General features: G+C 48.8%; 1 protein-coding gene across 4 annotated transcripts; it reads left to right on the top strand.

The window, feature by feature from the left end:
- Nucleotides 1-506: 506 nt before the first annotated feature.
- On the top strand, nucleotides 507-24,348 carry VASH1 (vasohibin 1). 4 transcript variants are annotated; one of them, XM_053284225.1, is made up of 8 exons: nucleotides 507-1,297; nucleotides 1,657-2,042; nucleotides 10,622-10,710; nucleotides 12,266-12,322; nucleotides 15,379-15,477; nucleotides 16,936-17,317; nucleotides 18,747-18,859; nucleotides 23,371-24,348. In XM_053284225.1, the coding sequence occupies exons 2-8, from the start codon at nucleotides 1,761-1,763 to the stop codon at nucleotides 23,441-23,443; spliced, it is 1,095 nt and encodes a 364-aa protein (XP_053140200.1). In that variant the 5' UTR covers nucleotides 507-1,297; nucleotides 1,657-1,760; the 3' UTR covers nucleotides 23,444-24,348. The 4 variants fall into 4 exon arrangements, with proteins under 4 accessions (XP_053140200.1, XP_053140201.1, XP_053140204.1 ...); XM_053284226.1 differs by having other exon boundaries at nucleotides 508-1,297; nucleotides 1,712-2,042; XM_053284228.1 differs by having other exon boundaries at nucleotides 509-1,297; nucleotides 15,379-15,453.
- The last annotated feature ends 1,943 nt before the right edge of the window (nucleotides 24,349-26,291 follow it).

Genomic DNA, 26,291 nt, shown 5'->3' with positions numbered 1-26,291 from the left:
TTCTATGGAGTTCAGTGTAGTATTATACATTATCTCCCATCCAGACACGACCAAAGAGGAGCCTGCTTAGCTTTAATAAGACTCCTAGCATATGTCTTCGTGTCTAAAGTTAAACCCTGATACTGCATATCGATTTCAATAATTAACCCTAATTAAGCACATCATTTGATTTGAAAAGAACTTCGTCTGAGGTAAGCGTCGCCAAAGCTCCGTCCGGAAATCTAGAGCAAAATGAAGGAAGACGCAAGTGCCTTTGAGCATGCACAGAGAGCTTTCCCTCTCTACTAAACACCCAACCCGCAATAAGCATCAAATATTTGGGATTAGGTCGGTAAATCAGAACATGCGGCTGCCAGACGAGTTTAACCCCTGGTTAACCCTAACCCCGCTGCCTGCCAGGCCGAGTAGTCCTTCCTTCGCCGGCTCCCACGTTAACTTGCAGCAGGCTAGCCGGGTAATTGTGGGGGATCTCTGTCCCTTTAACTAGCCACAGCCGCACGAAGGGACGCATGCGCACGCAGTGTTTGGCTCCTGGCATGTCGCGGGGGGAAAGCAGAGGTGGCCGCCCTCAGTGCAGCCCCCGGGTGTTTAAGCCCCAGCGCCAGGCTGGCTCTTTTCTGTCCTTGGGCCGGAGGCGTCGCCTGGAGACTTTGCAGAGCGCGGCCCTCCTCCTCCTCCAGCTGCTCGCCCAGCGGCTTCAGTCTTCGCATGCAGCGCCAGCATCTGCCCAGGCGGCGGCGGCTCCTCCTCCTCCTCCTCGCCCAGCGGCAAAGTGCGCCGCTGCTTCAAACCGGGCGGGCCTTTGTCCCTCCGGCTCTCCCGCAGAGCTAACGGGTCCGACTGGGAGGAGGAAGCGCTCAGGCTCCCTTGTCTTCAGACAGCGGCGGCCGCCCTCTCGCGCCCGCCTCCCCTTCCTGGCGGCGCCTGGGGCATTGTGACCCGCGCTGAGCTCACCTGCTTTGCCGCCGGCAGGGCTGGAGCTGGGGCTGCTGCTGCTGCTGCCGGCGCCGCCGCCTCCCCCCAGCAAGGCACCCCCAGTGGCCCCAGGACGGCGTCTCCCTCTCCCACTGCAGCTGAGAGCGCGTCGTTGCCGCGCCCGCGTCTCGCTCCTTCGCCCTCTTTTGTTTGCCTGTCTTGTCTGATTTGCCTGCGGAAGGGGGACTGGAGGCCCCCAGGTGCCCAAGCTTGGCTAGCAGCCTCTTCTCCGGCTCTCTGCCCTCCCCTTTGGGTTTTTTCTCCTGCCCTTGGGGATGATTTCGTGGACCCGCTGCTCTAACAGTTGGCCATGTCCTGCTAGGTGAGTGGCATCTCTTCTCTTATTTAAAAGTAACAAGCAATCTCCTTTTTCTCTCTCCCCCTGCCACTTCCCTTGTGCTTTCTCTTAATAACCCAACCGTGCATTATATCATTGTTCCTTTGCTTCTTCTGATTTTTCCCCCTTTGTGTTTGTGGTTTGTTTGTTAACTTAAATAACAAAATTCTCCTCCATTCTCTCCTGAACTTCTTTCTGAGCTTCTCTTTAAAAAAGGAAAAGGAAAAAAGTTCCTGAGTCTACAGTCTCTTGCTAGCGGCTGTCTGGAGAGGTGAAAATACAAGCCTGGATGTTGCAGGGCTCTTCTGAATGAACCACACCCTTTTTGTCTGTCTTTCTTAAAGGGCCTCTGCTCTCTAACTGCCATGTCTTCAGCAGCATCCCTCTCTCTGTCTCCAGTAACCTGAAGACCCTGTAGGTGCTGTGCTATCAGCAGCGGGTCAAGCTGATGGATGCTGGGATGTCGGGCAGCAAAGTGGATGGTGGTGGCAGTGCTGCCAGCAGCGCAAGGAGGTCTGAGGCCAGCGAAGGGGCAGCACAAAGAGAGGAGGAGCAAGAAGAAGATGGTGATGAAGATCTCCAAGATGGTGGAGTCCCTTTCTTTGTGAACCGAGGAGGGCTTCCCATCAATGAGGCCACCTGGGAAAGGATGTGGAAACATGTGACTAAGATCCACCCTGAGGGAGAAAGGGTAGCTCTGAGGATCCGAGGAGCCACTGACTTGCCCAAGGTGAGAGAACTGGGTGGGAGGGGAGGAAAGGATGTATGAGTAGGCTCAAATGTCAGAACTGCTGGCCAAACCACCGGCAGTAGGAGTAATGAAAATGGCAACCGATCTGGGACTAAAACCCTGCTTTAGTTGTATTCAGACAATAAGGTTATGCACACGATCCGGAGGGAGGGTGGGAGGACACGTGGGGGGTGGGGAGGCAGGGATGAATCTACCTTACCCCAGACAATTGCTGGTCCATTACTTGGCCCATCACTATGTGCCCACATGATCGGTGCTGCTCCTGGCAGTGTAGATCTCCAAAGGCCGGGACAATGCATCTTGGCCTCCTGATATCCCCCGCTAACTTGGCAAAGTTACCCCTGCTAACTTGGCAAAGAGCCACCTTTTAATGTGGTGGTTCTCTTTATTTAGCAGGGGGAGAGTAACTGGCCCTGTCCACCCCCAGCACAGTACCTCCAGTGACTGTTGCTGGTGTCTGTCTTATGTTTCTTTTGAGATTGTGAGCCCTTCGGGGACAGGGTTCCATCTTATTTGTTTGTTATATCTTTGTGTAAACCGCCCTGAGCCACACATGAGCAGGCTGCAGCCTTGGGCGGCCCCCGGAAGTTCCAGCATGCTCTGTACGAGTGCACAGAGCATGCTGGAGAGACCCCCGAGCCGGGAGGTTGTTTTTTAGCCTCCCAGTCGGAGGTCTCCTCGTGAGTTGCCATGGCGTGGAGCCACACTGTGGCAACACACGATTGTAGAGCCCAGGTTAGCGGAGCGCTTGTTCCGCTAACCCGGGCCTAGGGGAGGGCTTCGCAAACGGGTTATCTGCTTTGCGGCAACCAGGCTCGCCAGCGAGCCTGGTGCTTCTCACCATCCGCTAAAATCGGGCTAGGCTACCTAGCCCGATTTTAACTGATCGTGAGAATAGCCTCACTTTGTGAATGTTGAACATAAGATGTTAATAGGGCTACTGACAAGGCTCTAACTTGAAACAATGCATAGGTGAAAAATTGCAGATGGAGCATCCAAAGTGACTGCATCCTGCCTCTATGTATATGACAGTTTGTTGAGCAGAAAAGGATAGGCAGGGTTTGTTTGTTTGTTCTTGTATTGAGTTATCTTTACTGGCTGAAGTTGTGGCTGAAGATCTGAACTTGCCAGAATGAAACGGTCTTGGAGTACATCTGGGAACCTATATTGGCTTCAGCCGTGGTGTGCATTGAGGGGCTGAAGTGACTCAAGTTGCCTTTGATTGCTCTGTCCTGTTTTGGACAACTTATTAAAATAATAACTAATTCAAATGTTGAAAACATGGGGTGATGGGATCAATGCTGGGAAAAGAACTGAATAATGTATACATCAGGTTTCATAGCTCTGAAGAAGAGAGATTGAGAACAACTTCTGGAACGGCTGTTTGGAGTAGCCGTAACAAAGTGGAAGAGTCTGGTAGGGATGTGCACGAACCTGTTTGGCATTCTATTCTTACAACCCCGCATTTGAACTGGTTTGAATGTGGGGGCGGGGTGGCTTTAAGGCTGGGGAAGTGTGCACACACACCCGCACCGCGCTTCCTCTGGCACTCTGAGTATAAATAGTCCGGCGGGGTGGCCACGTACCTCCTTGTCACCCCGTTGTCTCCATGACCGGAGGTGCCGGGTGGGTGCACGTCATGTATGCGTGCAATGCGCGCCCGCTCACGACCTGCGCATGGCACTTCCAGTCACTTCTGGTCACGGAGACAGCAGGGCGGCAAGGAGGTATGCTGCCGCCCCTCGAGACTATTCGTACTCAGAGTGCCGGGCGGGGGAGTAAATGCACCCTCCCCCATTCTTAAAGCCACCCCCACCCCACCATCAGCTCAAAGGGAGCCAGTTCCGTGCACATCCCTAGAGTCTGCGGCTGGAGGAGGAAATAGGAGCATAGGAAGCTGCCTTACACCGAGTCAGACTATCGTTCGTCTGACTCAGTATTGTATACGCTAACCGGCAGTGTCTCTCCAAGGTTTCAGGCAGGAATATCTCCCAGCCCTACCTGGAGATGCCAGGGAGTGAATCTGGGACAGGGAGTGAATCTGGGACCTTCTGCCACTCAGAGACGGAAGTTTGGGGTGGTCTACAAATTTGATAGATAGATGCTCTTCCACTGAGCTACAGCCCCATCTCCTAAGGGGAGTATCTTACAGTACTTGCATGCAGTCACCAGTGTTCCCTCTAACAGGGATTCCCAGATGTTGTTCACTACAACTCCCAGCATCCCCGGCTGCAATGGCCTTTGGCTGGGGATTATGGGCATTGTTGTCAACAACACGTGGGAATCCCTGTTAGAGGGAACACTGATAGTCACACAACCAAATGCAAACCAAGGCAGACCCTGCTTAGTAAAGAGAACAATTCATGCTTGCGACCACAAGACCAGCGCTCCTAAAATAGCTTTAGGAAATGTTCAGCCATACATTATAGCATGTTCGTTCTAGTGGTAGAAGTATTAAAATGCACCTTTCAGAGGTCTAACAGTAGGGTAGGTAATAATTCTAGTTTTTTCTTCCTCCAATACTACTGTGTTTACCCAAATACAAGACTATAAATTTAAAATGAGCCACTTTAAAAATACAGGTTATACTCTTATTTAGCCACCTAATGGCGCCACGGGGAAGTAACTTGTCTAGGGAGCAAGAGGTTGCCGGTTCGAATCCCCGCTGGTATGTTTCCCAGACTATGAGAAACACTTATATCAGGCAGCAGCGATATAGGAAGATTCTGAAAGGCATCCTCTCAAACTGTGCAGGAGACAGCAATGGTAAACTCCTCCTATTTTCTTCCAAAGAAAACCACAGGGCTCTGTGGGCACCAGGAGTCAACATCAACTCGAGAGCTCAACTTTACCTTTGTTTACCCAAAAAGAAGAGGTCTCTGAATTTAAGATGACCCCTTGATTTCTAACAGCAAAAAACTTGAGGGGGAGGGGGAACAACTAGTCTTGGATCCAGGTGAATAGAGTACTCTTTAAAAGGTTACATGAATTCTGTAAGTGTCTCCACAGGACACTTCTTCTTCTTCCAGTGCCATGCTTTCAGTTACCTCAGTTTCATAGACTGTTTCTAGTTGCTGTTGGAAGCCTCCACATCTTTCCAGGCTGAGTCTGCTGCTTCCGGCTGGGAGGGAAGGACGGGCACTCGGAGTATATATTAAAAATGCTTCTCCCACAGACTTGCAGATGGAAGACTGCTCTTGCTGTTGTGTGGTTGAAGGACACAACTATGTTAACCAACATAGGAAACTTCATTCCAGAAAAGAGCAGCCATCTTGGTATACTGTGGCAAGAATGACTGTAGAAACCAGAAAGTCTAACTTGTTTGTGTGTTTGTTTTTTAAAACTTGATATGCCTTTCACTTAAAAGTTCCAAGGTAGCTTCCAAACGTATAAATCAAGCATCAGATGAAAATGGCAGTCGGAATACTGTACTATAAATTACAACATAAAAAAGCACCAGCTTATTGAGAGAGCTTAAAACCAATGCAGTCCCCATACTAAGAAAGAAAGACCTGCCAAAATAAATGAGTTTTTAAAAGGTGACAGAAGGTTAAAATGGGTGGAAGGCATTCCACAAGAAGGGTCTACCCACTGGGAAGGCCCTTTTCTGTGAATCTGCCAGATGAAGCTCAGCTGTTGATGGCACACACCAGAGGCCCTTCTTTTGAGGAGTTATGGTCTGGGCAGATGCTTGTGGTGGTATGAGCTTCCATGGGATCAAACCTGCTTTCTCATATTCGGGCAGTTTCTGGAAAATAAGCATGCAGAAAGACTTGAGTTGCGGAAGGCTTAAGTAACTGCCAACTTGTATCAAACTTTGAGAGTGTAACATTTACATTTCCTAGGGGAAAGAGAGAGATCTTGAACAATAAGAATTTGATGTGATGTTCTTCTTTCTGTCAAGAACATTCACCACTGGTCTAGGGAGATTCATCAGAAATGCATAAAGAGATTCCCATTGTGCACCCATGGGTGGAAAACGTTTTCAGTTTCAATGGAGGTCAGGTTATTGAATGCCACTGTATTTGTCACTATCAAAGCTAAAGGGCTTGTGATAGATTGGGTGGCCTCTTACTTTCCTCTGAGATCTCCCCTCAGTAAAGTGATGCTTGGATTCCACTTTGGTAGGACACTGCTCCTGCAAGGAAGACTGCTACCAATTGAATACTGGTCCAGAGCTACTAACTTGAGACAGATGCTGTTTCAACAAATCCAAGAACTGTCCAGCTTGAGAATCTTGACATGGCACAACTAGAGTCTGTAAAATCTAAGTCTAGATTTATAGTTTAAAGGTAGACTTCCATTGGCAATTGCACATGGTGGCATGATTAGTGTGCTAGCATACAGGGGAGAGTATTGCAAATATACCACCAGAACCTTTTAAATTTAAAATTGGACTAAAACTACTTCTAAACATGCATTTTATTAGACTGTTGAACACAATAGGGGAATTGGGGAAAGAGTAAGAGGATACGAAACAGTAACATACTGAGGCTGTTCTCAGGAGCAGCCTAGCCCTTTGGCTAGGCTGCTTGTGTAGAGTGCCAGGATCTACACAGGTCAGCCTAACCCCACTTCCTAGCCCGGCTCTTAGTCGAGGTTAAGAGAGGGAGTGTTCCCTTAACTCGGCTGCCAGGATCATGTGTGTCCTTGGGCTGTATGCAGTCCAAGGAGACATAGAGACGGGCGCCTAGAGTACTCATCTGTAGGGAGGATCCCCCATGGCACTGCGCTCATTGCGCGGTGCCTTGTGTGATATCCTTGTGTGATATCTGGAAAAACAAGTCCCGGCCTCTGTTGCTCCATGCTGCCAGGAGTAGTGTGGATAGTTGTCTGTGCTGCTCCTGGCAGCGTGGATCGTGTGGGTTCATATCCCAAAGACACAAACATTGATCATTTGGGGGAAGGTAGGTTGAACCCTGCCCTCCCCCCGCACCCCGTACCATCCCCACCCTGGTACTGGTCATGTGAATGACCTCACTGAGTTTACCTTACTTCAGCAGCTGAATCTGAGTTCTCAGTATCCAGGTTGACAGAGTAAGAGTCACATGTAGTCTCCCGTTCATATGTAACCAGGGTAGACCCTACTTAGCTAAGGGGACAAGTCATGCTTGCTACCACAAGACCAGCAATCCTCCCTAGTTATAGGTAGTAATTCAACCTCCATGCCAGCCTTGCCCTAATGGGGATTTCCCTGTTGGGAAGCCAACCAATCTGGCTCTGCTCTCCCTGGTAGGGTGAGGATGCTGCTGCATTTCCTTGTATACACTTGTGTGTATTTGTTTTCCCATCTCTTTTAAGAGGTATGGATAGTTTCCTAGGATTGTTCATAGAGGATATAAAATGACTCACGTTCTGTTTTCTGAAAGAAGCTTGTGGGTGAACAGAAGTGTGTTGAGGAGTTAGTGCTGAACTGTAGTCTCTGTTCACTGCTATGCAGAGGGGCCTGGGGGACTCCTCCCCTGTATCTGGTTTGTTTTGTTCTTGTTTCATTATTGCCAAGCTTTGTTTTCCCCAGATGCTTTAGAATTTAGTGCTGTACTATCAGAGTGTCCAGAACATGATAGACCTGCCAAATCTCCCTAGTTCCATGACCCAATAGGGGTGATTGATAGGGGTCCTGAAGATTTTCATGTCTGGATGAGATCCAGTCTTGGAATCAGATACGGGCGTCTGGCAGGTCTAGTAGTCCAGGGCCAGTAATTCACGTATAGATTTATGGCTGTGGTTGTGTCTGCCTTACTAAAGCTGTGGGGGTGACTGGGAAAGGACCAGATGTTCAGTATCTTGCCTTTTGGAAGATAATGCAGTCTAGAGCCGTGCTCTGCAAATCTTCTGCAATGTGGCCTCTCCAGCAAAGCATTGCCTCTTTTGAGACCCCACTGAAGATCACCCTTAGCTAGAGTTGCCATGCCCCAAAGAATTTCAGGTTTCACCCAGATTTTAAGCGGGCACAGTTTTAAAGTGATTCTCCTTATTTAGCAGAGGGAGAGCAACTGGCCCTATCCATCCCCAGCACAGCATCCCTCCAGTGGCTGTTGCTAGTGTCTATCTTATGTTTCTTTTTTAGATTGTGAGCCCTTTGGGGACAGGGAGCCATTTTATTTTATTTAGTTATATCTTTGTAAACAGCTTTGGGAACTTTTGTTGGAAAGTGGTATATACATATTCATTGTTAATTAAAATTTCTGCTCTAACGTCTAGAGTGGAAGAAATTGTGGCAGGGCAGTATCCCAACAAAGCATGACTCTATTAGCTTTGAGATGTGGGACTGATTACTACCTTTCTCCTCCTTCCCCCACCACAACCTTTCTCTAAGCAAAAGTCTGGAATCCTGGATGTAGAGGAAACCTTAGCCTATTCTGGGCTGCGGGCCCAGACCCGATTGTCCTGAATTCCTCATCAGCCTAATTGCTTGAGTGAGGGACTAGTAATAGTAGGAGAATCTGCCATGCTGTTAAGTAGCTTTATGTATGTTTTGTCTGGGAGTATTGCATTTACCCCAGAGGAGGAACAGCAGCAACAACTTCTGCTTCCTCCAGTAGAGAAAGGAACAACTAAGAGAAGTGGGGAATTCTGTTAATCCAGCTACAGCTTAGATGATGCCATGGGTTTTTTCTTTTCTTTTCCCCTTGCAGGTCAGTTTGACTTGGATTGCCACTAAATGCTTCAGAGAATTGTGTTTGTGGCCTTTCTCCCCTTTCATTGTGTGCAATTTGGCTCACTGGCTTAAGCAATATGGACAGATTAACTTTTTAAAAAAGTGTTCTGGAATCTCCCAGACTTGTTCTCTCCTCTTGCCGTTCTTGTCTCTTGTTATCAGGGCTTGCTCTGTGGTTTTGCTTGGGAAGTTCCTCCAGCTCTTTTTGTTCCTGTATGTACCTTTAGTGGAGAAATGAAGAACTATTAAACGTTGCACCCATCTGAGGTCATGCTCATTCTTATTGTTTTGCCTAGGAGCTAGGCTCGGTGGCTGGGTATAAGAGCACCTGGGTTAGTTTAGCTAGAGTCCTGACACATTTTCTTTGACTCTCGAAGCCGGCCAAAGCTTTAGGAGCCAAATGATGAACACTTGACAGAATTGCTGGTCTTGGCACCATCCATTGGGAGGGAGGGGAAATGGTCTTCTCCTTATCCCCTTTGCAAGTTTCTTGGAACAGGCTGCCTGGAACAAATGAAGATTCTTTTAAATGACTCTACCTCCAAATATCCTAGTCAGAAAGGCTAGTGCCAGCAAACTCATATGAAGGGAGGAGGGGGATCAGATCTCCTTGTGCCTTTTTAATAACTTAAGTGCTGTGAATTCAGATACGTAGAAAGTGTGTTACTTAAGCATGTCCCCTTTAAAAAAAGAAAACCCCAATGTGGGGCAGGGGAGAAGAACCATAGGAAAAATGGAAGGAAGGCATCTCTTGTCTATGGGGAAAGTGTTCAAATCGATCAAGTGTGCTCTTGCTCAGAGCTTCAACAAAGAATGGTTTTAAGTGAAGGTTAAAAAATTACCTTGAGTAAGAATTCACCACCACCACCACCCCAGCCTGATGGGGTGTCATGCTCCCGATACCTGTTGCCTCTGTGTCCCCCAGACTGCATTTCCTGGTGCAGGGGGAAGAAAACAGGAAAGTGCAGTGAAGGGAGATGGGCGATGTCCAGGCCACCGAATGAGCAAACCGGTGGTTGTTGCTTGAGCAGCAGCCCTGGTTCCAGTGGGTCATGGTGAAGCTGGAACAGCAGCAGTGGTGGGCACTGAAGCACACTCTGGGAAGGGGAGATGGGAAGGAAAAACATAAGGAAAGTGACGTCTTGTTGCCCAGAGGCTGCCTCCTGGTGCAGAGGGATCGTGGAGTCCAGAACTTCTTCCTCTCTGCATAGAACTCTTGTGCAAAGATTTCAACTTCCTGTTGGAACATTTCTTCAGCATCTCAGCAGCCAAACTAGACTAATCTGGAAACAGTCTCTCCCCTCAGGTTAAAGCTATGAAGCAGCCTTCTCTTTAGTTCACCTGTGCCCGTAATATTTGCAAAGATGTACTGCAAACCCACAAGCAATTAGCTGTGCAGGTTTACATAGGAATATAGGGAGCTGCCTTATGCTGAGTCAGACCCTTGGTCTATCTCGCGCAACACTGTCCACACAGACTGGCAGCAGCTCTCCAGTGTTTCAGGGAGGAGTCTTTCCATGCCTTACCTGGAGATGCCAGGGATTGAATCTGGGAATCTCTGCATGCCAAGCAGCTTCTCTTAACACTGAGCCATGGCCCCATACAGGGTTTAAGCTTGTGACATATTTGTCCTGGATATGAATGCCCCTCTGTTTCAAAAGTTTAAAACAATCGGGCTTCCTTCTTCGCTCTCTGAAAACGGAAGAGTGAACTGTCTCTCAGCATGACTAATGTCAGGTGACCAGCCATAAAAAATGGACTGTTGCACGTGGCTCTGTGGGACGATGAGCTAATCTGCCTCCAGTGCTGTGTCTGGGTGTGGGCTGTGTGTATGCAAGTTGGTGTCTGTTTGGTGATCTCATATCTTGCCTCCTTCTCCCTCCCCCTCTACATACAGATTCCCATACCAAGTGTGCCTACGCTCCAGCCATCCACTCTTATCCCTGAGCGCCTGGAAGCTATACAGCGCTATATCAGGGAGTTGCAGTATCCTTTTAGCTTCTCTCAAGTCACCGAGGAATGAAAGGGGAAGCAAGGCAATTTGTCCCGCCTGACCACAAGAGAGACTTTCCGGCTCCTTGGCACTTCAGTCAAACTGGGATGTGAAACTGCCCCACTCCTTCCCAGAGGAAGCGGCTATTTGCTGGAGCCTGTGGTTTTGCTGTCTTAGGTTGGCTTGCCGGTTTCCTTTTGTCAGTTCACTTGTCATCCATGTGAGTAAGACAGTGTTGATCCCCTGCCCAGTATCAAGTGTACAGTATTCAGAAGGCTCTCTGCTTAGTGCTCATCTTTCATCCCAGAGGAGAGGAGAGGAGACCTGTGCTTTTAACTCTTTGAGGGAAATCGGGGGAAGTAGGAAAGATGCAACTGGTTCTGCTCAGTTTTGGTAAGGGATTTGTGTTCTTGAATGCCCATGAAGGCCAATAGCATTTGTGCATAATTTTCAACCATGGTTATCTACCAGCTCTCTTTCTAGGATAGCTTTTTGTAGATTCCTCCCCTGGGAATGAAAGTCCTGCATATCTTTTGGGCAGCAGGCTGAGCTGGAAGCAGAAAGAGCATATGGCCATGTGCTAAGACATCATTGCTATCACAGTGATTAGATACTGTTAGAACTGCCAAACCTGGAAATCTACCCAGGTTTCAGATGCAGAAAATGGGTCTTTGGGTCACCTTTTGGTGCAGGGCATTTTAATGTGGAGCTGGGACCTGGATACATATTTTAGTGTAATGGGGAGAGTTGGGTACAGAGCTTTGGTGGTGGGCATCTTAAAATATAAATACTGTATGTTTTGACAGGAGCGCATAAACTCAGTCTTCCGACTGGAATACTTCACTTACCACCTTGGCAAAATGGTTGCCAAGAATACCTGACTACTTCAGCAGAGCAGTGGTTCTGGGATTCAGACTCTTAGATCCAGGTGCCCAGGAAAAGCTATGCAGTACACTGTTCTCAGGACTGTAGCACTACAAATGGGGGCGGGGTGTGTGGCATGTTGAAATGCAATCAGCTGCCCCCCCCATCAGTAATTAAAGAATGATGAAAGCTAGTGTGTCGAAGAGGACAGACAGAAACCCTTCTCCTTCATGCCAGCTTTCCATATACAGAGATTCTTATAAGGAAGCGTGTAAATTTTCCAACTCTTGCACCTGTAGCCTCCTTGCTACTGTTAGGGGCGGAGTGGGGGGGGGCGATGCTAGAGACCTGCATTGCATCCTGACCATGAGGCGCATGGAGTATTGCCCCAAGGAATAGCTGGTATCTGTCTTACTAGGTAGAAGTGTGGCATCTGCATGGGACCAGGAACCCCACTGCTGGATTTAGCCGTTCAGGGGTCCAGAGGCCCCGCAATTAAGCAATCTGACTGCTTTTCATTGTTTTCTTTTGATGCCGATAACTTGTTTATGGGCACCTCAATATTTTGAGAGTGCTGCTTTGTTGCAGAAGCACCAGAAGTAGAAAGAGTACTGCATCGGTAGGGGTGTATTTTTCTCATATCCGCTCTTTCAAGTTACGTAGCCCTTAACTCCTTGTTCTCAGGTACAATCACACTGGGACACAGTTCTTTGAAATCAAGAAAAGCAGGCCTTTGACTGGGTAAGTGCTGTCACTCCAGACCTCAGTGTTGGAATCTTGACTTCTCAGAGATGGCTCATTGCCTGTCACTGCTCAAGTTGCAATGCACCACCCTGTCCCCTGAGGAAGCCCAGCACTGATGCTACTCCATCCAGGGGCGGCATCATGATTGCTTGGGGCGGGGTTCAAAAAACCTGGGCTGCTATATCCTGGCGCCCCAGCCACACCCCTTGCATCTTACGTCAGATGCAAGGGCCGTAGCCACGTTAGGAAACAGGGCCATGCACTGCGTTTGCAGTGCGGCCGGGAATGCCTCTCCCTGCTTGCAAAGGCAGAGAGGCCCATTCCCAGCCAGGTTAGGAACCTATCATGGGCTGAATCTTCCCGGCCAGGCTGGGAACCCATCACTGGCCACACTGCAAGCTGGCCACACTGCAAATGCGGTGCCCGCTGAAGTTTACTTGCAAATGAGGGGGAGGCCCATCTGTGGCTATGCCCCCTGCAGCTGATGTCATAGGAACATAGGAAGCTGCCATATACTGAGTCAGACCATTGGTCTATCTAGCTCAGTATTGTCTTCACAGACTGGCAGCGGCTTCTCCAAGGTTGCAGGCAGGAATCTCTCTCAGCCCTATCTTGGAGAAGCCAGGGAGGGAACTTGGAACCTTCTGCTCTTCCCAGAGCGGCTCCATCCCCTGAGGGGAATATCTTACAGTGCTCACACTTCTAGTCTCCCATTCATATGCAACCAGGGTGGACCCTGCTTAGCTAAGGGGACAAGCCATGCTTGCTACCACAAGACCAGCTCTCCTCTCCAAGATGCAGGAGGTGTGGCATGCTTGCTACCACAAGACCAGCTCTCTCTCTCCTCTGTCAGATGCAGGAAGTGTGGCTGGGGCTATGCCACTGACGCCACCCCTTGCCTTTCTAGTCCCACCCTGCTGACCTCACTCCCTAGCAATCTGACTTGCTGCTCCAATCGAGGCTGGAAGCCTCGTGCTGATCGCCAGCCCATTCCCTCTCACTGACCTTTCCAACACTGCACAGCGCTCTGTTCTCCAGCCAGCACTGCGGTTTGCTGTAGTAGGCATTGCCAGTTGGTCTCTCTTGCTGCTGCCACCAACTCCAACCTTCGCTCTCTCGCCTGCTTTGTCTCCCAGAATGGGGTAGGCAAAGCAGACAAGCTTGCTAGAGTGGGAGGGGAGAGGACATGAGCCAGCACAGCAACGGCAGCAAGCTGGGTGCCCACTGCCAGCTACAGCAAGCAGCAGCGTTGGCCAGAGAACAGACTTCTCAACATTACCGAAGAGGCCTGCAAGGGTTAAAAAAAAGTACAGAGGCAGGGGTGGTGGCAGGCAAGTAGGACCACACCCTGGGCCACCCCCGGCACACGCTGCCTGAGTCTCTCTCCTCATGTGGCCTCATAGGGGAGCTGCTCTATGAGACTCGGGAGACTCTTTCCCCTCTTTGAGTTTGGCAAAAAGCTTCGGCTTTACTCCAAGTTGGCCAGTGTCTGGGTCTCCCTGAGGAGGCTCAGCACAAAAGCTGAACTCTGCTTTGGACGCAGCAGTTCAGAGTGATAACTTCTGGCCCTCATTCAAGAGCACAACTCTCTTTCAACCGCTGCTGATCCATTAATAAGCAACAGCAAAAGTTTCCTGTGAGCCAGCAAAGCAGCAGCTTAGGTTCTGATTTTCTTCCTAGATTCACAGACCTTGCGTGGTTTTCTGGACTATCCATATCTTTTTCTAATGTAAATGAGGCCTGTAGTGCTAGTATGCCGCTGAAATCTTGTTACATAGTGCCCTGGACACTTCTAACGCGATGTACTGAATGTAGATCAGGGCTTCTCAACTTTGGCCCTCCTGCAGATGTTGCTTACAACTACCATAATCCATGACTATTGGCCACTGTGGTTGGGGATTATGGGAGCTGTAGTCCAAACACTGCTGAAGGGCCGGAGCTGGGCAGCCCTGACGTAAGTGGAGCTGCACATGCCTAATTGCAGAAGACACCCAGAAAGTGCGGTTCTTGCATGCTTCACTTCCGTATTGCCCTTGGTCTCCTGACCTGTAGCATCTATGCGTAAAAGCAGAGGAACATCAGAGTATTGAATATAATAGGAATTCTTCCAAATATATACACAGAGTATAATCTGTAGGCCTGTGCAAGCAGGCAAGGGATCTATTTGGATGTCACTTCAGAGGCACCCCGATCTTATTTAGTACTTTGCTAGAGTGCTATGCCTTGATTCATCACAGCTCAAAGGGGTTGCCTCAAATCTGTCAGAATGTGCAAGGAATAGAGAGATGCAAGTTTGGGGTAGTGTACAAATAAATAATCCACGCTTTTCCAACTCCTATACTTACTGGGCAGGAGACAGGTGAGGCATTCTCTCTCCTTAAATTTATTGTGCTCCCAGTGGCTGTGGTGGCTTCACTGTCCAAAAGACACCTGGAAGAAGGTTTTTTTCACTCCCTGCAGTCCTGTAAAAGGGACAGATGCTCTTGGGAATTGTAGTCTTTTCAGGGGTTGGACCCATTGCAGCAGCCTCTGAAATGACAACTTTCCAAGAGGCCCTGTATCTTTTTCAGGACTGCAGAGTTGGGAAAAAAATCCTCTGCTGGGAGTTCCTTCGAAAATGAAACTGCTGCAGCTCCTGCTGCTCCCTTTCCACCAGGAACAAAGTAATGAATACTTTGCCAGTCTCCTGCCTGGGAAAAAGGGGGTGGGATTCTTTACTGCTGCAGATCACCAAATCAGGCCATGTTAAATAGAGCTGAACTGACCTGGTGATCCAGATTTCTGCACAGCCTTTGTCATCTAGCTTGGAGGATGAATTGTTACTGAATCACTGGAGGGAAGTTCTTGTCATCAGTGAGTGGGTTGGGGGAAAATGCAATGAGCAACTGAACCTGACCGTAACAAATGACTTCTCCTCTGTCCTTATGTGAACAGATCATTCTGTCCCCTTCCCATCCTTTCCCATTTCTTTCGACCCACCTGCTGCCTATGTTCTGCTCAACACAAGCCCTTTTTGATTTTCCTCTTGCTCCTCCCCTCATCTTGTCCCATAGGCTAATGGATCTGGCCAAAGACATGACAAAAGAGGCCCTGCCAATCAAGTGTTTGGAAGCTGTGATCCTGGGAATGTATCCTTTTTCTCTTAAAACAATGTATGCATAACCTGCTTAAACCTAGTAGTTTCAACATTACTGCTGTCAAACTATTTCACGTTTGAATCCCTACGTAGTCCTCTTCAGGGAGAGCAAATGCATGAGGGGCACAGAGGGATTGTTCTAACTACACTCTCTGCCTCTCTTCCATTGGAGGGGGTCGGCTCCCCCCTCGCCCCCAGTAATGCCCTCTACTTCATGGGAAAGAAGACTTGCCGCTTTGCTTGCCTGCCCACCCCACTGCCTTGTGTTGTCCCCTTTGCTAAGCAGGGTCCACCCTGGTTGCATTTGAATGGGAGACTGCATGTGAGCACTGCAAGATATGCCCTGCTTTGGGCTAATCTGGGAAAGAGCACCTGCATGCTTGCATGCAGAAGGTTCCAAGTTCCCTCCCTGGCATCTCCAAGATAGGGCTGAGAGAGATTCCTGCCTGCAACCTTGGAGAAGCTGCTGCCAGTCTGTGTAGACAACACTGAGCTAGATGGACCAGTAGTCTGACTCAGTATAAGTCAGCTTCCTATGTTTGTTCACTCCTCCACCCAGTTGCATATATCTAGCTCAGGCAGGTGATGGACCAATGTGACCAGGAGGAGGAGGAGAGAACCCTGCCATCCTGCACTTGCTCATTCCTCCTCCTGTTTGCGTCTATCTGTCACCTAGTTCAGGTGCTGTGGTGAGTTGGCACTTGGAATTGTGATGCTGTGCTTTAAGAGACCTTGAACCAAATGAGATTGTTTTGGGCATTGACTTGTGCTGTTAGCCAAGCCAAGCCAAAGCGTGTGACTGTGCTCGGTGTCACTAGGAGAAGAAGGTCCTTCCAAAGCAAGCTTTTTTGGTGCCTTATATCTTTAAATGAGGTACACAGAAAGCTGCCTTATACCGACCACTGGTCCAACTAGCTCAGTATTGTCTATGCTGCCTGGCAGCAGCAAAGTTTCAATCAGGAATCTCTCCCAGCCCTACCAAGAGAGCCTAGGAAGTGAATCTGGGACCTTCTGCACACAAGCATGCAGGTGCACTTCCACTGAACTATGGCTCCATCCTCTAAGGGGAATATCTTACAGTGCTCACATGGAGTTGCTCATCCAAATGCAAATCAAGATAGTTCCTGCTTAGCAAAGGGGACCATTCATGCTTGCTATGGCAAGACCAGCTCTCCTCTCTGCATGGAATTTGATAGCTAGGTTTGGCTAGTCCTCAGCCTCTAACCTAACCCATCAAACTGACTAGGACAGGGGTAGGCAACCCTGGTACTCTAGCTGTTGCTGAACTACAACTCCCATCATCACCCACAATTTACTGTGGCTGGGGATGATGGAAGCTATAGTTCAACAGCAGCTAGAGTGCCAAGATTGTCTACCCCTGGACTAGGATATTTCAGGAGATGTGGAGAATAATTCTTGTTACTTTTTTGTTTCCTTTGTCATACCACCGATTTCCTGAATACATCATTAACAGTTACCTCACCAACAACATGCCAACACTGGAGCGTTTCCCCATCAGCTTCAAAACCTACTTCTCAGGGAACTACTTCCGCCATATTGTGCTGGGAGTGAACTTTGGGGGCCGCTATGGGGCACTGGGCATCAGTCGGCGTGAGGAACTCATGTATAAGGCTCCCGTCTTCCGCACACTGAGCGAGCTGATCTTCGACTACGAGGCGGCATATCGGCGCTGCTGGCACACCCTAAACAAGGTGAAGCTTGGCCAGTATGTCTCCCATGATCCTCACAGTGTGGCACAGATTGAGTGGAAGCACTCCATCTTGGATTTGGAGAAGCTGGGCCGAGAGGACTTCCGCAAGGAGCTTGAGAGGCATTCCCGTGACATGAGGCTGAAGGTGAGACTGTGGGAGGTGCTGGGCTATGTGACAGGATCTATAGCGAAGTCCCACTTGCTGGATCCATGCCTCAAGCCAAAGGCTTTCTGTTCAGTTTTTCTAGGTCCTGCTGATGCTTACGGCTCCTGTGGTGAGAGTGATGCATGAAGAAACTGTTTTGTGTTTAGTTCTGGACAGAAGTAGAATGGGGGGAAAGAAGTATTTTTATTTTTATTTTTGCTCATCCATTGGTCCAGGCCTCAGATCTTTGTGTTTTTTAATTGTATTGTTAGATTTATATACCACTTTCCCCAAGGCGGTTGGTGCTGCTTACAACACCTCACAGGAATATATCCTGACACGGTTCACAAAATTTAATACAATGCAGTTCCATAAAATCACATTAAAATATTAAAATCAATTAAAAACATAAAAACACCAAAACACTGTTGCAGCATCTTTTTTGCTGCATTTTTGGATCTTGTTCTGTTGATGTCTGTCTGGGATTTGGGCAGGTATGGATAAGATGCTTATTGACAGTAGAGAGATGTGTGAGACCATAACAAACTGCATGTTGCAATAGGAGATGCATAGCATCCACGATAGCTGGTCCAGCAAAGTGGATGAGAGCATGAGCTGGGATGTCCCTAGTTCATACCTCACAGCAGTTATGCACTTACCTTGGACAAGCCACTCAGCCTTGGTTCTAATGTGGAGACAATACTAGCCGAAGTGACAGGGTGGTTGTAAGGATTGAGATCGTGGGCAACGTCACATGACAAATGGCAATTCCAATTACTGGTTTCTGGTGAGCTGCTTGTGCTCCGGTGCCAGCCACACGTTTTGGTCCCATTGTGTCTTGTGAACCCAGAAATGTCAGATGTTGGAGCAACTCTTCCCTCTGCTACCCAACATTTGTAACCAAGATTTGAAGTTGGGTGTGGATCTTGGGTGGGTGAGGGAAGTGTGGTTGGGATGTCAGTCGGGACTGAAACTTGCAGCACTCACCGGGAACCAGTGGTTTGCGGCAACCAGACTTGCCATGTGTCATGTGAAGCCACCCTGTGTAAAGTGCTTTGGACATCCTCAAAGAGCAAAACAAATGAGAAGTATTTGGCAGGGGTGCTCTTACTCCTGGACTTTGGGGCTGAAGTCCAGGGCCTCCACAGCCCCTGGGGCCCCCCCAATCCTCTTTACTCTCTCCCGGGTGGTGTGGTCGCCTGGCCGAGCATGACGATGCATAATTTTCAGGGGAGGGGCACCCTCCAAAGGCCTTTGGGCCCAGGCTCCAAAAGTACCTAGGTGCACCTCTGGTATTTGGTACCCCATTGTATTCTCCTTCTCCCTTTTTCTTTGTTACTACATTCTTCCTCCACCTTTGGCACATAAAGCAGCATAACTACTAGCTAATAGCTCATACTGCTCACTGTCCTTTTCCTTCTCTCTCTAGATCAGCAAAGGAACAGGGCCGCCATCCCCTACCAAGGATAGGAAGAAGGATATGTCCTCCCCACAGCGAAGCCAATCCAGTCCACATCGTCGCAACAGCCGGACTGAGAGGCGGTGAGCACAAGGCTTCTTGTTTGCATTGTGTGGATGACCCCACCCTGGTATACATGTGGGATTCTTGTGGCTGACCTCTCTTTCCTCCCAAACTGTAATTTAAATGCTCAAACATAACATCCTCCTTTTGGTAGACCTCTGTGACTCAAGGCATATTTCACTTAATTGCATTTTCAGTTTTCTTGGTGCACATTTTTGCATGACTCTCTTTAAACTCTTGAGCAATGCCCTCCCCTTTTTCCTCCTCTTGGAAGCTGTGGACTTGGTCACAGTTCCTTTAGAAGAGTGTTCTCTTTTTCTTTGCCATCTTCAGGCTTCTAAATGCAGCTGGAAATGATCCTTCCCTGAGTGGAACCTTCCTGTCTTAATGTTCAGCATGGGTTGCAACAGATGCTCACGCTTGCTCCTTGGTTGTGGAAGTGTGTGGTTGCTGGGGGAGCGGGATCTACAAATACCATTTAAGTCAGGCCTTGACCAATTTGCTTTCCATCTAATAGCCAGCCCAAAAACTCAGAAGCCAGATAATGGTCACATGACAAAATCACTAGACTTTATGATGGACATGGGGGGGGGAGGGTAAATGTGGTTCTCATTATCTCCTTTACAGATAATTTGCTTAGAACAGAAACAGGACTGCCTGGAACAAATAAAGACTTCATTAAACAACCCTACCCTGAACAGCCTAGTCTAGCCATTATATAAATAAATAGCCTGACACTGTTAAATTTCTAGGCAGCAAGGCTCCCTGCCCTCCGGGATATTTGTCAAGCCCTGCCTTAAGTTCTTTGAATATTGCAAAACCATGAATGAATGCTAGAGACATGCTCTCCCACCCACCTGAGGAGCCCGCTGGCATGAGCAGGGTCTCGTGTCGCACTTCCTGTGGGGAAAGAGAAAACTGTAGCACATGCTCTGAAACTGCCAATTTAATCCTTGCACTGCTGGTTGTAATGATGGAGTGTATGATAAGGAATCGATTCCATGAAGCTCCTGCTGCACACTGACAGATCTGTGGTATTCTGGCGCTGCTTCTGGTCCTTTAAAAAGTTTGGCATAAGTCCGATTCAGAAATTATGTTGTACAGTTATCTGTACACTCACTCGTACATGTGTTTGTGTGAATGACTGTACTTGCTTTGAGGGACCTGCACAGGCCCCTCAGAGGACACTCGTATGAGTGCTGATCATAATGTGTAAATGGGACTATAGTGTGAGGAACGAGTCCTCTTTCCATGATATGTTCAATACATGCATAATCTATGTACAATTATTCACAAGTTCTGTTCAACAGAGGTACAAGAGTAGACTTCCTATCTGTACCTTGCCTTTTGACGGTGCCTGTGCCCAGGTTCACTTATATAACAAATGCATATACAGTCATTCACACTGTGTGTGTGTGTGTGTGTGTACGTACGTACTAGGGATGTGCACGGAACCACAGTGGGGGTCTCTCTTTAAGAGTGGAGGAGGGTGCACTTACCCCTCCCACCATGGGCCCCCGCCAGTGTCCATATTTTGCAAAGCCGAGCAGGGCGGCAGCATACCTCCCTGCCGCCCCGTTCCCCTTGTCTTCCGGATATGACCGGAAGTCGCCGATGCACAGGCGCGCACAAGCACACGTATATCACACACACACGCATGTCTGTGTGTCAACGACTTCCGGTCATATCCAGAAGACAAGGGCAATAGGGCGGCAGGGAGGTATGCTGCCGCCCCGATCGGCTTTGCAAAACATGGATGCTGGCAGGGGGGGGGAGTAGTGGTGGGAGGGGTAAGTGCACTCTCCCCCGCTCTTAAAGAGAGACCCCCACTGCCTTCGAATTGGCAGAACTGCCGGATCTTCAAAACTGGTTCCATGTACATCCCTAGAGGGCATGGAACACACAGAAACCTACATACTAGGGATGTGCACGGAACTGGCAGAGACCAGCTCGATGGTGGGGTTGGAACAAATTTAAGGGCAGGGGAGGGTGCACTTACTACTCCTTCCTCTTTCCGTCTCCTTCCGTTTTCTCCCCTGCTGGTGCTGGGTTTGTAAAGACTCCGTTATGGCCGCAGCAGACCTTCCTGCCGCCCCATTCGCTCCTTGGCTGGAAGGGCCAGGTCCACCTGACCTGCGCACTTGTGCCTGGCGTGTGCACGTGCACCCGGCACTTCTGGCCAAGAAGGGAATGGGGCAGCAGGGAGCTTTCCTGCTGCCTTAATGGGGTCTTTACAAACCAGGCTGCCGGGGCGGGGGAGCAGCGGGAGAGGTAAGTGCACCCTCCCCCACCCTTAAAGCTGTCCCCCTGCCCGCCTTTGAGCCTCCGAACCACCCGGTGTCCGAACCTGTTCAGAGGCCCATAAAAAGGCCTCCACACAGGTTCGTGCACATCCCTACTACATGTATATACAACGTAGTGTAATGTCTGAATAGGGCTACTGGCACTGCCCAGTCCCTGCATGTGCCAGAGGATGGAGGGGAGGGGAGCAGAGTTCCCTGCAAAAGGGATTCCCAGATGATTTGTTTTGTTTACATTTATATCCCACTCTTTCTCCAAGGAGCCCGAACATGGTTATGGTCCTCACAACAACCTCACAACAATGGTTATGGTCCTCACAACAACCTCACAACAACTGCCGGATCTTGGTCCTCACAACAACCCCTGTTGTGAGGACATGGTCCTCACAACAACCCTGAAGGCTAGGTTAGGCTGATAGATATGTGATTGGCCCTCGGTTCATGCACAGGATCAGGTTCAGATGAGGTCTGAACCAGTTCGGCATAGCAGGGAGCGGGATCTTTTTTTAAAAGAGAGCAGGTCCTTATCTGCTCTCCACTGCCACATGCAGCTTCCTGCTTCAGTGGCGCTTGGCCTGAGAATCCACATGTGGTGCCAGCACACACATGGCATCCATGAACCATGGCATCCATCATGCTGACCACGCAAATTTCAGCTATTTCATGGGTGAATGGGGATTTGAACTCAGGGCAGCTGGGGATGACGGGAGTGGTAGTTGTCAACATCTAGAAATCTCTATTACAGGGAACACTGGAGGAGAGTTATTAATGGTGACTTTAAAAAAAAAAAAAAAGGTCACTAGACCTGTTCAGCTCTGAATATCCAAAGCTGAATAATGCATGCAGCCCTCAGCACTGAGTGGAGGCAACTATTCCCACTGCTCACTTCTGTGCACTGTTGCACTTATCTCGGTGGATAAGTGGCGCCCTTAAAGTGAAACAGAGCCCGGCAGGTCCCATTAACGTCTGAGAATATGCACTCCCCACATTGAGAGAGAAGAATTTCCAGCACTTTCCCTATAGAGTTCTTTGGGGAAACAGCTGGGAAGGACTTATCTGAGAAGGTGTGCAGCAGGGGCTGGCCAGCCTCCATTTCCCTTTAAGAGACTCCACTGGTTCTGGGAAAAGCACATCAGTGCATGGAGAGGACCATGGGGAACTTCACCTCCCTGCGGTGCTGGAGGGCTGTGCACACTATTTGGCTTCAGATAGTTGGAGCTGAATATTCGCCTCCTGGTTTCTAATAGGGATGTGCACAGAACCGGCTCCCTTCAAGCCGATGGTGGGGCGGGGGTAGTTTAAGGACGGGAGGGTGCGCCTCGCTCCCCGCACCTCGCCCCCCTCTCACACTGTGCTCTGAGTACAAATAGTCTGGCAGGGCGGCAGCGTATCTCCTTGCCGCCCCATTGTTTCCATGACCAGAAATGCTGGGTGCACAGCGCACACATGAACAACGTGCACGTGCCTACGAAGCACGTGTGCACACACGCAGCACTTCCGGTCACAGAAACAATGGCACGGCAAGGAGGTACGCTGCCACCCTGCCGGACTGTTTTTACTCAGAGCTCTGGAGGGGAAAGCACAGCCAGAGGGGGAAGTGCAGCCGGAGGGAGGGGGGGTTAAGTGCACCCTCCCCTGTCCTTAAAGCCACCCTCCCCTGTCCTTAAAGCCACCCCCGCCCCCACGTTTGAACCGGTTCAAACGTGCGGGTTCCGAACCTGTTCGGCGTCCTAAGAATAGAACACCGAACAGGTTCATGCACATCCCTAGTTTCTAATCCAAGCCCAAACTTGTGAACCCTTCCTGAGTTTGTCTAGAACTTAGACATGAACATTTGGGAGGGCTGAAAATCCACACCCTTGTACTCCTTTTATGGAATAGCCTCCTCAGTGAGGTTCTCCTGGCACTGCCACTGTGTTCTTTTGGATACCAAGTGAAAACCTTTTTGTTCACCCAGGCCTTTTAAAAATGTGTTAAAGAGTTCTTGTAATCTTTGGGTTTAATGTGTTTTTAATTGCGCGCTTTGCTCAATTGTTTTGCTTTGTGAGTCACCCAGAGAATGATTGTTATGGGGCAGCCAACAAAGTTGATGATGATAGATAAATCGATATTGCTGTGGCTATGTAGGATCCAAAAGAGGGGATGAAGCACCTCCTCACAACTGGGGCTCTTCCTCAGAAGGATCCTGAATAATGATTCTCTCCTTCTTCCTTGTTCCCCTTTCTTTATAGGCCATCTGGAGAGAAGAAACCCACAGAGGCCAAAGCCATGCCAGATCTTAATGGTTACCAAATCAGAGTATAAAGGATCTCTCTCCACTCATGGACTGCTCGCTGGGCAGCATTTGGGCCAAGTCTGCCTACAGAGGGCTTATTTTGGGTAGCGGGTGGGTAGGCACGATGGGCATAAATTGCTGGTTTTCTAAGGTATTTCCTGCAGTGCTGATCCAGGGCATTCATCTCTCTGATTTCTATGGGGAGGGGTTTCTAGATCCACAGACAAAACTCTAACAGACCTACCAGTTACTGGTTTAGTGTTGTACAGTATAGTATTGGTAAGGAAAATAACCCTTTTTTTAAATGGAGAGACAATGAGGCTACTGTCCATTGGCCCATGCATAGCTAGAATTCTTCTGACTTGGCATAGTCCCTCCGTGGGCAACTGTCTCTCTACATCTGAAGGATGAAGCTGGCATGAGGATGGAGAGTTGGGATTAAACAAAAGGATTTCCATAGAATGGTTTTTTAATTTTATTTGTACCTTCTGAGCATTTTAATATTTCTACTGAAGTGGGGAAGGGGGGTGGAAATCACTATATCTTGAGATGTGTTCTGAAACCACCAACTTAATCCTCCTCCTGCTGGTCCTAAAGATGGAGTTGTATGTTGTGTGGTGATGGTGGTGGGTCCTTATTGTGCATTTCCTGCTGCAAACTGGGTATCTTGTGTTCCGGGTCCCCAGAGAGTGATTCTTCTTAAGGAAGGCAGCTCAGGAGGTGCCTGTGCTATTGTCCAGGAAAGCAGAATGGAGGACAGTGATGTCTTAATTGCCTGGGAACAGTAGTTACCCACTGTGGTGCATTCAGGGGTGGCTGGAGATTAGCTTTCCATCTCCATTTATCTGGTGCTATTCTGGTATGAAATGCATTGGCAGGGCATCACAGCCTTTCAATAGAATGAAGAGATTAAAAGATGATCCATGTGACTAGACTCCATACTTGCACATTCCTTTTTCAAAGAAAGGTGGTGGTCTCGCTGTCTTGTTTTTTGAAGTGTCACTCTCCCCTGCAGGAGTGCATTCATTCTTGGTACACAAAGATGATTTGGTGAGGATTCTTAGGGGTATGTCCAGTGGTTTCAACAGCAGACTCTGCAGGTATTCATACAAGAAGGGGGTGCAGGGTACATCATGTTTTGGAATCTGTCTGTGCATTCATTTCTGATTCTTTCTTCTTCTTCAGACTGAATGCTTAGAGGTGCATGGTTTTCTGTGTCTGGTCTGAACTGAGGTCTTGTATTACCTGTCATACTTTTAACAATGAACTTGCACCCCTGCATCCTTTTCACTGAGGCTCACTTGTTAATGAAATACAGTAACAACTCTTAGCAGAAGCCATGCCTGATTATCATATGACCTCTTAAGGCTCTACCCATGACTTTGTTGCCAGGTTAGGTGAGAGTGGTGATTATAAGGGCAATTGCACAGATCCAGTGTTTATTAGAGACAGCAAAGTCCTCGAGGAGAGGAGAGCTGGTCTTGTGGTAGCAAACTTGACTTATTCCCTTAGCTAAGCAGGGTCTGTCCTGGTTGCATATGAAAGGGAGACTAGAAGTGTGAGCACTGTAAGATATTCCCCTTAGGGGATGGAGCCGCTCTGGGAAGAGCAGAAGGTTCCAAGTTCCCTCCCTGGCATCTCCAGATAGGGCTGAGAGAGATTCCTGGCTGCAACCTTGGAGAAGCTGCTGCCAGTCTGTGTAGACAATACTGAGCTAGATGGGCCTATGGTCTGACTCGGTATATGGCAGCTTCCTATGTTCTTAAGTCTGCAATTGCAGGAGGTAATGCATGTGCAGAAAACGTGGTCTGGAATGGTGAGCAACCAGACTGAAATGAATGATATGGGCTAGTGTGGCCATAACCTTAAAAGGACCATAGCTCAGTATCTGCTTTGCATACAGCAGTCCCAAATCCAATCCCTAGCATTTCTGGGTAGGCTGGGACAGACCCCAGTCTGAAACTCTGGGGAGCTGCTGCCAGTCAGTGTAGATGTTACTGAGCTAGATGGACTCATGATCTGACTCAGTGTGCAGCAACTTCTTATGGTCCTTATATATGAAAAGATTGTGGGTGGCCTTTTTGGTTTGCAGTTAACCTGGGAGGCTGCTGTAGGGAATGATACTCTGGCTTCTCATCATACCACTTTACTAGCTTATTGTCTCATAGAGATGAGCTGGCTTTGTGAGTGGAGAAGAATGCTGAGAGATGGAGGTCATATATTATGTAGGGAGGATAGCTTTAAAGGGAATGCTTGCTCCCTAATATCGGGTTTCTCCGTTTTCCTATTCATTATGGCCGGTTCAGGCTGTAGCTTTGCTATTGTCATTCCAAGAAGCCTGAGTGCCTTCTGCCCTTCTGAAAGCCGTTATTTATCTGTGTCTTTTAAAAAACAACACTTGAATTGCCTTTCTGTAGCAGGACAGGGCTGGTCTTCCTCCTGACTTGTCAGTTGCCATGGCTTACTTCAGCCTATCAGAAAATGAGATGCTGTGGGTGGGATGGAGCACTGGCATGTGGAGTCTCTGCCTATAGGTGCAGGGAGTAGTGATGGAGAGAGAATATGATGAGAGTTCCAGGCCCAAAAGAGGAGGCCATGTCTGCAGGATGGTAGCATAAATTAGGGTGGCCAAACAGGTGTAGCTATAACTGAACCAGGTGGGATGGATGCCCCTGGGTGGGGGCTGGCTGGGCAACAGTTTGCCCTTGTGCTTGGGGAGTGTGGTGATATTTGCATCGGAGTGAGAGGGAAAGTATGAGGAAAATGTTTTGCTTTTCACCATGTCCTTACAGGTCTTCTGCAGCAAAGAAATGGGGATGGCAAAATTAGTGGGGGCAGAGGCCCATCTACACTCCATTTACCTCATGGTCCTCTCCA

This window comes from Hemicordylus capensis, chromosome 1 (genome assembly GCF_027244095.1).
Source record: "Hemicordylus capensis ecotype Gifberg chromosome 1, rHemCap1.1.pri, whole genome shotgun sequence".
NCBI lineage: Eukaryota > Metazoa > Chordata > Lepidosauria > Squamata > Cordylidae > Hemicordylus > Hemicordylus capensis.
The sequence above is the reverse complement of the archived record's forward strand: the minus strand, read 5'-3'. Positions and strand labels throughout refer to the sequence as shown.

Coding starts and splice junctions, on each gene's coding strand:
- VASH1 (XM_053284225.1), top strand. CDS start 1,761: ATGGATGCTGGGATGTCGGGCAGCAAAGTGGATGGTGGTGGCAGTGCT. Junction 17,318..18,746: donor CCCGTGACATGAGGCTGAAG/GTGAGACTGTGG, acceptor TTCTCTCTCTAG/ATCAGCAAAGGAACAGGGCC. Junction 18,860..23,370: donor AACAGCCGGACTGAGAGGCG/GTGAGCACAAGG, acceptor CTTTCTTTATAG/GCCATCTGGAGAGAAGAAAC.